At 51.2% G+C, this 15,342-nt stretch overlaps 1 protein-coding gene across 2 annotated transcripts; it reads right to left on the minus strand.

The window, feature by feature from the left end:
• Positions 1–955: 955 nt before the first annotated feature.
• LOC127576590 (zinc finger protein 239-like) lies at positions 956–14,561 on the minus strand. Of its 2 annotated transcripts, none has more exons than XM_052027161.1 (4): positions 14,541–14,561; positions 10,859–12,104; positions 7,179–7,320; positions 956–2,257 (listed from the first exon to the last, which is right to left on the minus strand). In XM_052027161.1, the coding sequence occupies exons 2-3, from the start codon at positions 11,530–11,532 to the stop codon at positions 7,254–7,256; spliced, it is 741 nt and encodes a 246-aa protein (XP_051883121.1). In that variant the 5' UTR covers positions 11,533–12,104; positions 14,541–14,561; the 3' UTR covers positions 956–2,257; positions 7,179–7,253. The 2 variants fall into 2 exon arrangements, with proteins under 2 accessions (XP_051883121.1, XP_051883122.1); XM_052027162.1 differs by lacking the exon at positions 956–2,257 and adding an exon at positions 9,524–9,660 and having other exon boundaries at positions 7,195–7,320; positions 10,639–12,104.
• Positions 14,562–15,342: the final 781 nt, after the last annotated feature.

Genomic DNA, 15,342 nt, shown 5'->3' on the forward strand with positions numbered 1-15,342 from the left:
ACTGTTACACAGGCGTGCAAGTTGCTCAGTCCCGATCCTGACTTCATATTGGAAGGAATGTCATTGAGGAAGCCACTGAAGACGGCTGGACATGAGACACTGCTCTGAGGAGCTCCCACATGATGTCCTGGGACTGAGATTATTAACCCCTAAGCAACCACAGCCAGCAGAGCGGAGCAGAGATGACTCCAGACGGCAGAGAGTTTCCCCAGTGACCGCCATCAACGTCAGCTTTACCAAGGATGTCTGTACTTGCTGAAATGCTGCCTTGATATGACGGTCCATCACTTCCACCGCACCTCCGAGCCCAATTCTCAAATGATATTGTTAATGTGGTTCCTTCTCCGCCCTCAACCCATTTCCAGATGTGCCATGTCCAGGCTCCTCGGGAAACTGAACCCGGAGCCCAGCGTCCTTCTAAATCATTCCTCTACTCCAACCTCCCTTCCTGATCCGAAGGCCTGGAATTCTGTTGTCCACGCTGAAATCCCACCGCCCACAGCCTCCCTCCAATCCTTCAGTTCTGTGCTCGAAGCCTTCCGATCTGTTTTGTTTGCCCCAGTTCAGGATGGAAACAGCCCCTTGTCAAAGTTTCAAGTGACATTATTTGCAGCCTTGACTGTGGTCTACTTCCCCCTTCTCCCTTTCCTCTAACAGCTGATTGGACCTGTGCTTCTGGGTTGAAATCTTAATGATGGTATCATCTCCTCAGGACCACCTGCAACAGTTTCTCTCGCCGCTCCGACACCATCACTCTGGAGTTCTGCAGAGATCCACATTTCTCCCTCCTCTGCTTCCAATCCACACGCTGCTCCTGAGCGACCGCATCAGAAGACACAAAAACCAGGTTCCACGTGTCCCCTGATGACTCTCGGCTCTACCCCTCCAACATCTCTGGACCACTTCACTGTCCCGGATCTGTCACACTGTTCAGCCAACGCCCAATGTCAGATCAGTAGAGACTTTGTACAATCGAATCAAGGGAAAGACTGAAGCCGTCGTCTTTAGTTCCCAACAGAAGCTCGGCTCCCTGACCCCCCATTCCCAGGAGAGTGAATGAAGCCGAGCCAGACCATGCGCTGCCTCGTTGCTGGGTTTGGTATTGGTGTTGGTTTATTATTGTCACTTGTACCGAGGTCCAGTGAAAAACGGGTCTTGCACACTGATTGTACAGGTCAATTCATTACACAGTGCAGTTACATTGAGTTAGTACAGAGTTCATGGAGGTAGCACAGGTAAAAACAATAACAGTACAGAGTAAAGTGTCACAGCTACAGAGAAAGTGCAGTGCAATAAGGTGCAAGGTCACAACAAGGTAGATCGTGAGGTCAGAGTCCATCTCATCGTATAAGGGAACCGTTCAACAGTCTTATCACAGTGGGGTAGAAGCTGTCCTTGAGCCTGGTGGTACGTGCCCTCAGGCTCCTATATCTTCTACCAGATGGGAGACGGGAGAAGAGAGAATGGGAAACTGGCCAGGGACTGACCATCGATTCCGTAATTTACTCCCCCCAAGGGACTCAATACAATTTACACTGATCTAACGTGGTCTAATTCCAAAAGACCATAAGGCATAGGAGTAGAATTAGGCCATTCGGCCCATCGAGTCTGTTCCGCCATTCGATCATGGCTGATTTATTTTTCTTCTCAACCCTATTGCCCTGCCTTCTCCCCATAACCTTTGACGCCCTTACTGATCAAGAACCTATCAACCTCCGCTTTAAATATACCCAATGACTTGGCCTCCACAGCTGTCTGTGGCAATGAATTCCACAGATTCACCACCCTCTGGCTAAAGAAATTCCTCCTCATCTCTGTTCTAAAGGGACGTCCTTCTATTCTGAGGCTGTGCCCCCTGGTCCTAGACTCTCTCACTACTGGAAACATCCTCTCCATGTCCACTCTATCCAGGCCTTTCAATATTCGGTAGGTTTCAATGAGATCCCCCCTGATCTTTCTAAACCCCAGGAGTACAGGCCCAGAGCCATCAAACGCTCCTTTCATCCTCCAGATCATTCTCATAGGCAAACACGGTAGTGTAGCGGTTAGCGTAACGCTATTACAGCGCCAGCGACCCGGGTTCAATTCCAGCCGCTGTCTGTAAGGAGTTTGTACGTTCTCCCCGTGTCTGCGTGGGTTTCCTCCGGGTGCTCCGGCTTCCTCCCACATCCCAAAGACGTACGGGTTAGGAAGTTGTGGGTGTGCTCTGTTGGTGCCGGAAGCGTGGCGACACTTGCGGGCTGCCCCCCAGCACACTCTACACAAAAAGATGTATTTCACTGTGTGTTTCGATGCACATGTGACCAATATAGAAATCTTATCACCTCTGGACCCTCTCCAATGCCAGCACATCCTTCCTCAGATATGGGGCCCAAAACTGCTCACAATACTCCAAATGTGGTCTGACCAACGCCTTATAAAGCCTCAGCATTACATCCTTGCTTTTATATTCTAGTCCTCTCAAAGTGAATACTAACATTGCATTTGCCTTCCTTACTACTGACGCAACAAATCAGTTTGAAATAATTCAATGAAATTAGGTCACAACATTAAAAAGTGACGCTTAGCTAAGGTTTTATCCTTTTTTAAAAAAAACTTCACTGAATATTTACATTTTTGATTAGTTGGTAGCAGTTTAATGTGGCTTTAACTGGATTTTTTTTTTACTAATTAATATGTTTGAACAAAAACTTGCTGCCATGATTTTTACATTCCTGCAACTTTCCTTCACTCAGCAACCCCGAAGCAGGTTGCCTGGTTACAGTCACAATGCTGTTGTGAGATCTTGCTGTGCACAGACTCACTGCCTCCCTTCCCGCTGCGACCACACCTCGGAAGGATTTTTACCAGCTGCAAGGTGTCGTACAGCATCCTGAGGTGGTGAAGGGATCTTCATAAACGCAAGACCTTTACATTTCCTAAAGCCAAGGATCACGACTGGCTGTGTCAGCCCCCACCCTCCCGTTACCTTGCCCCGGCACCTTCAGAGATTTGTGGAGATTGCCCCCCCCCCCCCCCAGGTCTCTCTGGTCTTGAGATACCGTTTAACAGGGCACCACTGGGTGCACCTTTATTCTCAGACCACTCCCCTCGGATTCTGGACTCTCCCTTCAGAGTACAAGGTTAATGGCAGGATTCTGGGCAGTGTAGAGGAGCAGGGGGATCTGGGGGTTCATATCCACAGATCACTGAAAGTTGCCTCACAGGTGGATAGGGTAGTTAAGAAAGCTTATGGGATGTTAGCTTTCATAAGTCGTGGGATCGAGTTTAGGAGCCGCGAGGTAATGATGCAGCTTTACAAAACTCTGGTTAGACCACACTTAGAGTACTGTGTCCAGTTCTGGCCACCTCATTATAGGAAGGATGTGGAAGCTTTGGAAAGGGTGCAGAGGAGATTTACCAGGATGCTGCCTGGTTTGGAGAGACTGAGGGAGCTTGGGCTTTACTCTTTGGAGAGGGGGATGAGGGGAGACATGATAGAGGAGTACAAGATATTAAGAGGAATAGATAGAGTGGACAGCCAGCACCTCTTTCCCAGGGCACCAACGCTCAATACAAGAGGGCATGGCTTTAAGGTGATGGGTGGGAAGTTCAAGGGAGATATCAGAGTAAGGTTTTTTACCCAGAGAGTGGTTGGGGCATGGAATGTGCTGCCTGGGGTGGTGGTGGAGGTAGGTACATTGGTCAAATTCAAGAGATCGCTAGATAAGCATATGGAGGAATTTAAAATAGAGGGATATGTGGGAGGAAGGGGTTAGATAGTCTTCGGCGAGGTTTAAAGGTCGGCGCAACATTGTGGGCTGAAGGTCCTGTATCGTGCTGTACTGTTCTATGATTCTATGATCAGAAGAAATATCCTCTCAGCATTTACCCCACTGAGTCTCCCAAAGTTCAGAGATGTTTCAATTAGATCTACCTCTCATTCTTCGCAACTTTAATAAGGAGGGTGCCAACCGGTTTCTTTCCTCATAGGGCAACCCTTACACACCGGGATCATCCCAGTGAACCTTCTCTGAATCACCTCCAATGATCTTTCCTGTTGTAGGGGGAACCAGAATTATTCACAGTACTCCGGGCATGTCCTCACTGTGGCCCAGCAAGATTTCCCACTTCTGTACCCCAACCCCATTGCAATCAGGGCAAACATTCCATTGGCCTTCTCTAAATCACCTCTGAACCTGCCGCAGTTCAGTGATTTAAAATTTTCATAGAATCATAGAACAGTACAGCACAATACAGGCCCTTCGGCCCACAATGTTGTGCCGACCTTTAAGCCTCGCCTAAGACTATCTAACCCCTTCCCCCCCACATATCCCTTCATTTTAAATTCCTCCATATGCTTATCTAGCAATCTCTTGACTTTGACTGATGCACCCGCCTCCACCACCGCCCCGGGCAGCACATTCCATGCACCAACCACTCTCTGGGTAAAAAATCTTCTTCTGATGTCTCCCTTGAACTTCCCACCCATTACTTTAAAGCCATGCCCTCTTGTATTGAGCATTGGTGCCCTGGGAAAGAGGCGCTGGCTGTTCACTCTACTTATTCCTCTTAATATTTTGTACACCTCTATCATGTCCCCTCTCATCCTCCTCTCCAAAGAGTAAAGCCTTAGCTACCTTAGTCTCTCCTCATAATGCATACTCTCTAAACCAGGCAGCATCCTGGTAAATCTCCTCTGCACCCTTTCCAAAGCTTCCACATCCTTCCTATAATGAGGCGACCAGAACTGGACACAGTACTCCAAGTGTGGTCTAACCAGTGTTTTGTAAAGCTGCATCATGAACTCGGGGGCCTTAAACTCGATCCCACGACTTATGAAAGCTAACATCCCATAAGCTTTCTTAACCACCCTATCCACCTGTGTGGCAACTTCCAGTGATCTGGGGATATGGACCCCCAGATCCCTCTGCTCCTCCACACTACCCAGAATCCTGCCATCAACTTTGTACTCTGCCTTGGAGTTTGTCCTTCCAAAGTGTACCGTTAATTTTAATTTGACTTCGAATATTGAGGAAAAACACCAGGGAGACTGAGGAGAGCTGCTTTGCACTCAGTGAGTTGTGAGCTGGGACGCCTTGTCTGGTGGGACAGTGGAAGCAGATTCGACGGGAAGGTTCGGAAGAAAATTGGACACAAAAGGAAATGGTCACAAGACAAATTAAGAAAGAGCGTGGAGTGGGACTGATCGGACTTTTCTTCATCAGGATCACAGAGACTAGAGGAGCGGATTTGAAGACATCTTAACGCTCTTTGTTCATCGAGAAATATCAGTCCAATTTTGTTTTCTTTTGAAATGTTTTTTTTAGTTTGTTTCGTTTTATTACTTAAAATTTTTTTCGATTTGGTTTTTTTATATAATAAATCTTCTTTTTCTGTTTGATTTTTTTCATAATATATTCGTTTACTAAGAAACCATGGGGCCTAGAATATATTTTTTATTCTTTATGACCATATATATGTCATGATTGTCCTCCTGATCTCTTTATATTACGTGTATAATTACCGATGTTATGTGTATTAATCTGTATTAATTTGAAAATTAATAAAAAGATTGAAACAGAACGGATCACAGAGACTAGATGCAGTTCCAGAGTGTTGAAGGGGGCCAGGCTCTCAGGATAAGGGAGACGCAGGAGACTCCAGACGCTGGAATCTGGAGCAACAAACGATCTGCTGGGGGAACTCAGCGGGTCGGGCAGCATCCGTGGGAGGAAAGGAACTGTCGACGTTTCGGGTCGAAACCCTGCAGCAGGACTGAGAAGTGGAGAGAGGAGCTGGCTGGTATAGAGAGGAGAGGGGGGAGGGGCGAGACTGGAGTCCAAGGTGATTGGTGGACGGAGGAGGGGTGAAAGATGACAGGCAGGTTGCGCCGGGGGGGTGGTGGTGAAGTTGGGAGACAGTGGCAGGTGGATGATGGAGAGCGAGAGAGAGAGAGAGAGAGAGAGAATGAGAGCAAGAGAGAGCGAGAGAGAGAGCGAGAGAGAGAGAGAGAGAAAATGAGAGCGAGAGAGAGAGCAAGAGAGAACGAGAGAGAGAGAGAAAATGAGAGCGAGAGAGAGAGCGAGAGAGAATGAGAGAGAGAGAGAGAAAATGAGAGCAAGAGAGAGAGAGAGCGAGAGAGAATGAGAGCGAGAGAGAGAGAAAATGAGAGCGAGAGAGAGAGAGCGAGAGAGAATGAGAGCGAGAGAGAGAGAGAAAATGAGAGCGAGAGAGAGAGAGAAAGAAAATGAGAGCGAGAGAGGGGGAGAGAGAGAGAGAGAAAATGAGAGCGAGAGAGGGGGAGAGAGAGAGAGAGAGAGAGAGAACAGAGAACGTTACAGCACAGTACAGGCCCTTCAGCCCACAATGTTGTGCTGACATTTTATCCTCCTCTAAGATCTAACCCTTCCCTCCCACATCGCCCTCCATTGCTCTATCCTTCATGTGTCTATCTAAGTCTCTTAAATGTTCCACGTACCCACCACTCTCTGTGTGAAAAAAAACCTCTGACATCCCCCCTTGTACCTAGAGAGAGACACAGAGAGAGAGAGAGACAGAGACAGACAGAGAGACCGAGAGAGAGACAGAGAGAGAGAGACAGAGAGAGAGAGAGAGACAGAGAGAGAGAGACAGAGAGAGAGAGACAGAGAGACATGAGAGACAGAGACAGACATGAGGGAGAAAGAGACATAGAGAGACATAGACAGAGAGAGAGAGGAAGAAAATGAGAGGCAGAAGGAGTGAGGTGAGGGGAAGGGAGAGTGAAGGTTGGAGAGCTGCTGGGGGGAGATGAGCAGAGACAAAGAAGATCGCAAACCTTTGGAACTCTCAACTGAGTGTACGCAGGGAGAAAATGGAGGTATTCTTGGACATTGTGAAATGGGGGACGTGGGGATCAGGCAGACAATGGATGAGGTACAGGATCAGTCGGGGCCTTCCTGAATTGGGGAACTGGCCTCAATGGGCTGCACGTCTTGTTGCTATGGTCACAACTCCCTCCCCAGTCATGGGCCCTCCCTCCCACCGTTCGCCCCAGACCCCGACCCCTGCCATGTGCTGATCCCCCTCTGGTTTCTGACCACGGTCCATTGTGCAGACACCTGACGGGCCCTCCCCCTGCTCTCAGACGTCACATCCATCAGAGCAGACCCCACCCCCACCGCCCTGTTTAATGTCCCCGTAATGCTGTGACCCACCAGCTTGCTTTCTCCAGCCTTTTCGACCTCCAGTGTTGGGAGTAAACAGTTGCGCCTGCAGTTCCCACCTTGCCCTCATGATCCACCCCGGAACTCGTAAAACTGGAGTGGAAACAAGTCATTCTCAGTCCTAAGGGACTGCCTGCAAAGAAAACAAGAAAACAGGAGCAGGAGTCAGCCATCAGGCACCTCAAGCCTGCCCCACCATTCAATAAGATCACGGCTGATCTGTGCCGGCCTCAACTCTGTAAAGGGTGCAGAAAGATTCACGGGGATGTTACCGTGACTGGAGGGCTTGAGTTACAAGGAGAGCTGAGTAGGCTGGGACTGTTTTCCCTGGAGCGCAGGAGGCTGAGAGGTGACTACGTGAAGGTGTACAGGCTCATGGGGTGCAGATAAGGTGGATAGTCACAGGTAGGGGAGTCTGAAACTAGAGAACAGAGATTGAAGGTGAGAGGGGAAAGATTTAAAAGGCACTGTGGGGGATCTTTTTCCATACAGAGGTGGTGGATATATGGTACAAGCTGCCAGAGGAAGCTGCAGAGGAGGGGACCATTATATTGTTTAAAAGACATTTGGACAGGAACATGGATAGAACAGTTTGAGAGGGATATGGGGGCAGACACAGGCAAATCTCTCCTCTCCTCTTCCATTGGGTAGAAGATACAGGAGCCTGAGGGCACGTACCACCAGACTTAAGGACAGCTTCTACCCCACTGTGATAAGACTATTGAACAGTTCCCTTATACAATGAGATGGACTCTGACCTCACGATCTACCTTGTTGTGACCTTGCACCTTATTGCACTGCCCTTTCTCTGTAGCTGTGACACTTTACTCTGTACTGTTATTGTTTTTACCTGTACTACCTCAATGCACTCTGTACTAACTCAATGTAACTGCACTGTGTAATGAATTGACCTGTACGATCAGTATGCAAGACAGGTTTTTCACTGTACCTCGGTACAAGTGACAATAATAAACCAATACCAATACCAAATGCGACCAGCTCAGATAGACATCTTGGTCAGTATGGTGGAGTTGGGCCGAAGGGCCTGTTTCTGTGCTGTGCAACTCTCTGACTCTGTGTCTGAACTCCTCCTACTGTGCCGTTTGCCAATTGCTTTTAATACCTTGATCTTTCAAATATACTGTATAATCAATCTCCACCTAAGATGTATCTAATGATCCGGCCTCCTTCGAGGCAGAGAATTCCAGAGATTCACTGCCCTCTGAGAGAACAAATTTCTACACACCTCAGTTTTAAATGACCGGCCCCTTATCCTGTAAGAAGAGGAAGGAGGAGAAACAGCTGAAAACTCACTCAACTCTCCCCTGTCCCCAGAGAGTTGAGGAATACAGACCGCGGTGATCTCTCGTCTTGTTCTTCAGTGTACAGAAAGTCCCACGGGGAATTCAGGGGAAACCTCTTCACCCACAGAGCAGGGACAGTGTGGAACCTGTCACCACGGGGAGTGGTGGGCTACTACTTATTGACTACAGCTCCGCCTTCAGTACCATAATTCCAAGAAAACTCATCTCCAAACTCCTAGATCTAGGACCCAACACCTCCATTTGCAACTGGATCCTTGACTTCCTGACCAGCAGACCGCAATCAGTGAGGATAGGCAGCAATACCTCTGGCACGATTATTCTCAACACTGGTGCCCCACGAGGCTGCGTCCTCAGCCCTCTACTCTACTCCCTGTACGCTCACAGCTGTGTGGCCAGATTCTGCTCTAACTCCATCTGCAAGTTTGCAGATGATACCACCGTAGTGGGCCATATCACAAATGGCTAACATGAGGGGACATCATTTTAAGGTGATTGGAGGAAGGTATAAGGGGGATGTCAGGGGTAGTTTTTTTTTTACACAGAGAGTGGTTGGTGCGTGGAACGCACTGCCGGCAGAGGTTGTGGGGGCAGATACATCAGGGACATTTAAGAGATTCTTCGATAGACACATGAATGATAGAAAAATAGGGGGCTATGTGGGAGGGAAGGGTTAGAGAGATCTTAGAGCAGGATAAAATGTCGGCACAACATTGTGGGCCAAAGGGCCTGTAGTGTGTTGGAGTGTTCTATGTTCTAAATAATGATGAGTTGGAGTACAGGCAGGAGATAGAGAGCTCAGTGGAATGGTGTCATGACAACAACCTTTTCCTCAATGTCAGCAAATCAAAAGAGCTGGTCATTGACTTCAGGAGAGGGGGTGGTGCACATGCACCTGTCTACATCAATGGTACTGAGGTCGAGAGTGTTGAGAGCTTCAGGTTACCAGGAGTCAACATTACCAACAGCCTGTCCTGGTCCAACCACGTAGACGCCACAGCAAAGAAAGCTCACCAGCGCCTCTACTTCCTCAGGAGGCTAAAGAGATTCGGCACGTCCTCATTGACCCTCACCAACTTTTATCGATGCATCATAGAAAGCATCCTATCTGGATGCATCACGGCTTGGTACAGCAACTGCTCTGCCCAGGGCTGCAAGAAACTGCAGAGAGTTATGGACACAGCCCAGCACATCACAGAAAACAGCCTCCCATCCCCGGACTCCACCTACACCTCTCGCTGCCTCGGTGAAGCAGCCGGCATAATCAAAGACCTCACCCACCCGGGTCATCCTCTTTTCTCCCCCCTCCTATCAAGCAGAAGATATCAAAGCCTGAAAGCGCGTACGACCAGGCTCAGGGACGGCTTCTATCCCGCTGTTGAACTGTCCCCAAGTACAATAAAATGGACTCTTCACCTCACAATCTACCTTGCACCTTATTGTCTGCCTGCACTTTCTCCGTAACTGTAATACTATATTCTGCACAGCTGTTGTTTTCCTTTGTACTACTTTGATGCACTGATGTGATGAAATGACCTGTATGGACGGCATGCAAAACAAAGTTTTTCACTGTACCTCAGTGCATGTGACAATAATAAACTGACTTACGCTTTGAGGTGAACAGCAGGGATGGATTTAATGGGAAGCGGAGTGAACAGAGGGGGAAAAGAGATACAATAATACTCCTTCAGGGTGTGAGGGCAGGAGTCTGGTGTGGAGCAGGGAGCAGCTGGGCCGAATGGCCTCTCTGCGTGAAGCGGAGACACTGAGGGCCTGAAACACTGTCTGTCAAAGAGAGCAGATCCAGAATATTACACTCCAGCCCAGCTACAACGGCCTGTAAGAACTTTGGCTGCTGCTGAGCATGTTTATACATTCAGTGCAACACACTGAGTTCTGGATTTTCTTCGTCCAACTCGGTTTTGCACTCACCCTGCACTAATTTTGTATCCTGTAAACACCATTTTTTGCAGTATTTGTGCTTGCGCAACTTTTCTGTCTGTATTTATTGTACGTCCTCTGTTCTATGTATGTCCTCTGTTGTGAGAGTCTGGGGGAAATTACATTTCGTCCCTCCATGTGTTTTACAGCATATGGGTGACTGACAATAAAGTAGAACTTGAACTTACAGGGGTCACTAACGTCAGCAGAACAATCCCCAGCCGTGCCCATTCCCCAGGGTTCAGTCCTGGGTGTGATCGGCAGCAGCGTCCAATGCCTGCAGTCACTCACTGCTGTTTCTGCAATGCAACAATGAAAATTTCAACAAGTATTTAAATATTCAGTGTACGACAGATTTAAATATTCTCCTCGGTGTGAACCCGCTGGTGTGTCATCAGGTTGGCTGACCGAGTGAATCCCTTCCCGCACACGGAGCAGGTGTACGGCTTCTCCCCGGTGTGAACTCGCTGGTGCCTCATCAGACTGGACGACCGAGTGAATCCCCTCCCGCACTCAGAGCAGGTGAACTGCCACTCCCCGGTGTGAACCTGCTGGTGAGTCAGGAAGTCGGAAGATCGATTGAATCCCTTCCCACACTCAGGGCAGGTGAACGGCCTCTCGCCGGTGTGAAGGCGCTGGTGTGTTATCAGGTGGGATGACTGAGTGAATCCTCTGCCACAGTCAGAGCAGATGAACGGCCTCTCCCCAGTGTGGACTCGCTGGTGCGTCATCAGGCTGGACGACCGAGTGAATCCCTTTCCGCACTCGGAGCAGGTGAACGGTCTCTCCCCAGTGTGAACTTGCTGGTGTCTCCTCAGATGAGCTGACAGAGTGAATCGCCTCCCACACTCGGAGCAGGTGAATGGCCTCTCCCCAGTGTGAAGTTGCTGATGTGTCCTCAGGCTGGACGATAGCGTGAATCCATTGCCACACATGGAGCAGGTGAACGGCCTCTCCCCAGTGTGGACCCGATGGTGTCTCAGCAAGTTAGACGACTGAGTGAATCCCCTCCCACACTCGGAGCAGATGAACAGCCTCTCCCCGGTGTGAACCCGCTGGTGTGGACTCATTTCAGAAGACATAGTGAATCCCTTCACTCCCTCACAGCAGGTGAACAGCCAGTCTCCAGTGCTAGTGTGTTCTCAACGCACCAGATCATTGGTGGGCTGACTACAGTATTTTCACCAGGATGACCAATCAGTGAACTAATTCCCAGACAAAAACCAAGTAAGGTCCCTCTCATCCTGATTTATATTTCCACCTGGAACTGGGGAACTGTTTCCATTCCCAGCATCAACAACCCACATTGATGTATCACTTTTATCAGGGAAATATTTGCTCACTCCTTCAGAGACTTGAAGAAAACTTATCTGGCTTCACTCCAAGTTTCACCTCTCGGAGCATGTGTTTGTATTTTCCCTGGTGTCTCCTGCTGTGTAACTGGCCAAAGCTCTTCCACAGTCAGTGCTGTAGAACACTCTCATTTAGGGGTGAAGTTTTACTGCCTCTTATCAGAAATAAAATGGGCAAGCATCTCCTCTTCCATATTTGAAGATCGGTGACATTTAGTTGCGGATGCACTGACTGACACTGCAGATCTGGGATGATGTTTGGTTTGAAATTCCTATGCACAAACCCTGTGCTTTATACTGCCCTGCAAAGGGAGTTTACAGAAGTCAGCATTAAGTACAGGATAGCAATTCAGAAGAGATAACTTGAGTCTCTGTGGTCAGCTGTGAGTAATTGGCAGCACTCTTGCCTCTGTCAGAAAGTTGGGACTTTATAGGGTGTTAATTGAGACAAGAACCCACAGGGCTCATTGAATTAATAAATCAGAGGGCTTTATTCACTGGGAATTAAATTTAGCTCCTTGATATTGATCGCAGTCCCAACTAAACCCATTTCCTCAAAGATTGTGTGCAGTTCTGGTCACCTACCTACAGGAAAGATATCGGTAAGTTTCAAAGACTGCAGAGAAAATTTACAAGGATGTTGACGGGACTTGAGGACCTGAGTTATAGGGAAAGGTTGAATAGGTTCGGACTTAATTCCCTGAAGCGCAAGAGAATGAGAGGAGATCTTCTGGAGGTATACAGAATTATGAAGGCTATAGATAAGGTGAATGCATGCAGGCTTTTCCCCGGAAGTTTGGGTGAGACTGGAACTAGAGGACATAGGTTTAGGGTGAAAGGTGAAACATATGAGGGGAATGTGAGGAAAAACTACTTCACTCAGAGGGTGGTGGGAGTGGGGAACGAGCTGCCAGCGGAAGTGGTGGATGCGGGTTCAATTGTGATAGTTAAGAGAAGTTTGGATGGGTACGTGGATGGGAGGGATATGGTCCGGGTGCAGGTAGATGGGACCAGGCAGAAGATCAAGCTGGCATGGACTTAGATGGGCTGAAGGGCCTGTTTCTGTGCTGCAGTACTCTACGACTCCACTTGGATGTCAGCAAGGTCCGGAGAGACGATTGGCTCCCAATCCCCTGGGGTGCGTTTCCAGACCGGTCTGCGCACCGCCGGGGGAGAGCCGCTGGCAGCCGCGCCAATGGAGGCCTCCCTTACCCAGAATCCACCGCGCTCCCGCAACCGCTCCGCAGGCCGCTGAACCGGCGGCTGGCGGCTCCGCGGTGTCCCCTCCACAGCGGACGGGGCCGTTCGCCCGCTCCCGGGGCGGGAGGGGACCACCTGCCAATTCACACCGGGGGGCGACGGCCGCGGTGGGTCTGTTGCTCCCTCCCCACACCCTACCTCCCACAACCCCCCACCTCCATCCCACTCCCCACACCGCCTCACCTCCACCTCACCCCCCCACACCCCCACTACCCCCCAACCCACCCACCCCCCACACCCCCAACCCCACCCCACCCCCCACACCCCCAACCCCACCCCACCCCCACACACCCCAACCCCACCCCACCCCCCACACCGCCTCACCTCCACCTCACCCCCCACCCCCCCAACCCCACCTCACCCCACCCCCCCACTACCCCCCAACCCACCCCAACCCCCACACCCCCACCACCCCAACCCACCCACCCCCCACACCCCCAACCCCACCCCACCCCCCCAACCCACCCCACCCCCCACACCCCCAACCCACCCCCCCAACCCACCCCCAACCCACCCCACCCCCACACACCCCAACCCCACCCCCACCCCCCACACCCCCAACCCCACCCCACCCCCCACACCCCCAACCCCACCCCCACACACCCCAACCCCACCCCACCCCCCACACCGCCTCACCTCCACCTCACCCCCCCAACCCCACCTCACCCCACCCCCCCACTACCCCCCAACCCACCCCAACCCCCACACCCCCACCACCCCAACCCCCACCCCCCCACATCCACCTCCCCCACCCCCCCCCACTACCCCCCAACCCACCCCACCCCCACACCCCCCAACCACAACCCCACATCCCCCCAACCCACCCCACCCCCCCACACCCCCAACCCCACCCCACCCTCCACACCGCCTCACCTCCACCTCACCCCACCCCCCCACTACCCCCCAACCCACCCCACCCCACACCCCCAACCCCACCCCCCACCCCACCCCCCACACCGCCTCACCTCCACCTCACCCACCCCCCCACTACCCCCCACTACCCCCCAACCCACCCCACCCCACACCCCCACCCCACCCCCCACACCGCCTCACCTCCACCTCACCCCACCCCCCCCACTACCCCCCAACCCCACCCCCCACACCCCCACCCCACCCCCACACCGCCTCACCTCCACCTCACCCCACCCCCCCACTACCCCCCAACCCACCCCACACCCCCAACCCCACCCCCCACACCCCCACCTCCACCCCACCCCCCACACCGCCTCACCTCCACCTCACCCCCACCCCCCACTACCCCCCAACCCACCCCACCCCCCACACACCCAACCCCACCCCCCACATCCCCCCAACCCCCACACCCCCCGAACCCCACACCCCTCACCCACCCCCCAACACCCCCAACCCCACCCCACCCCCCCCCCGAACCCCACACCCACATCCCTTCCCCTCCCCGCCCCCCGAGCCGGAGGCTGCTCTGCGGCCTCGGCGTTGATTAAACCCTCGTCCCGACCTACCGCCGGCCCGGGAACAGCGACGGCGCCCACGCCGCCCACCTTGGTGAGGTCACTTCCAGACTCCGGCGCCTGCGTTCTCGGCTCCCCGCCACAACGATAGGGCGCTTTCTCCGCCGAGAGGTACCTGGGACATCACCGCCGCCATGCGTGCCACGCAGCGCCGAGCGGTCTGTGGCGAGCACCTGGTCAGGGCACAGCCCAGAGGAAGGGTCCCGACCCGGAACGTCGACTGTCCGCTTCCCTCCACAGCCTGAGGGCTTAGTTCAATTTGGCGCTTGCCGGCAGAGTACGGACAAGATTTAAAATCTGTCCCGGTCTATCGGTAAGTGAATTTCTTTGCTAGTAAAACATTTCAGTGTTTACGCCTCCATCCCATTTATTATGTTAAATGAAGAGAGGAATCTCAGCAAAACACAACATTATTTTATATTGAATCAAACTTTATGCCAAGAACCTAGATTCGGCAGATAGAATTATTTCAATGCTTATTCAGGCTTGTGGGATTCCCCTGTTAAAGAGAAAGATTTGTTAGCAGACTGACGGGTCACTGCATGCAAAAGTAATTTACTTGTATTTTCTCACATTTAGACTATTTTCTCGTATATAAGCGACCCGGTGAAGTACTTGCAATCAAACCAACACAAGATTAACTTTTGGGTAACTTCTCAAGGTCAGACACAGGAGGAGATATTATGAATGCTAACTGAAAACAAATCACCACTAAATGCCTTTGTTTTATTTATTTAGCCGGATAGTGTCACTGGGTTGCACATGGTTCTTCAGTCGTCCAGTCTTTCTCTCT

The sequence above is a fragment of the Pristis pectinata genome, chromosome 12 (genome assembly GCF_009764475.1).
Source record: "Pristis pectinata isolate sPriPec2 chromosome 12, sPriPec2.1.pri, whole genome shotgun sequence".
NCBI classification, from domain to species: Eukaryota; Metazoa; Chordata; class Chondrichthyes; order Rhinopristiformes; family Pristidae; genus Pristis; species Pristis pectinata.

Bases quoted from the DNA above. Each gene is read 5' to 3' on its own strand.
- LOC127576590 (XM_052027161.1), bottom strand. From the start codon at position 11,532: ATGTCTTCTGAAATGAGTCCACACCAGCGGGTTCACACCGGGGAGAGG. The intron at 7,321-10,858 runs GTCAGCCAACCT...TTTTCTTTGCAG, and splicing joins TGCGGGAAGGGATTCACTCG to GCAGTCCCTTAGGACTGAGA.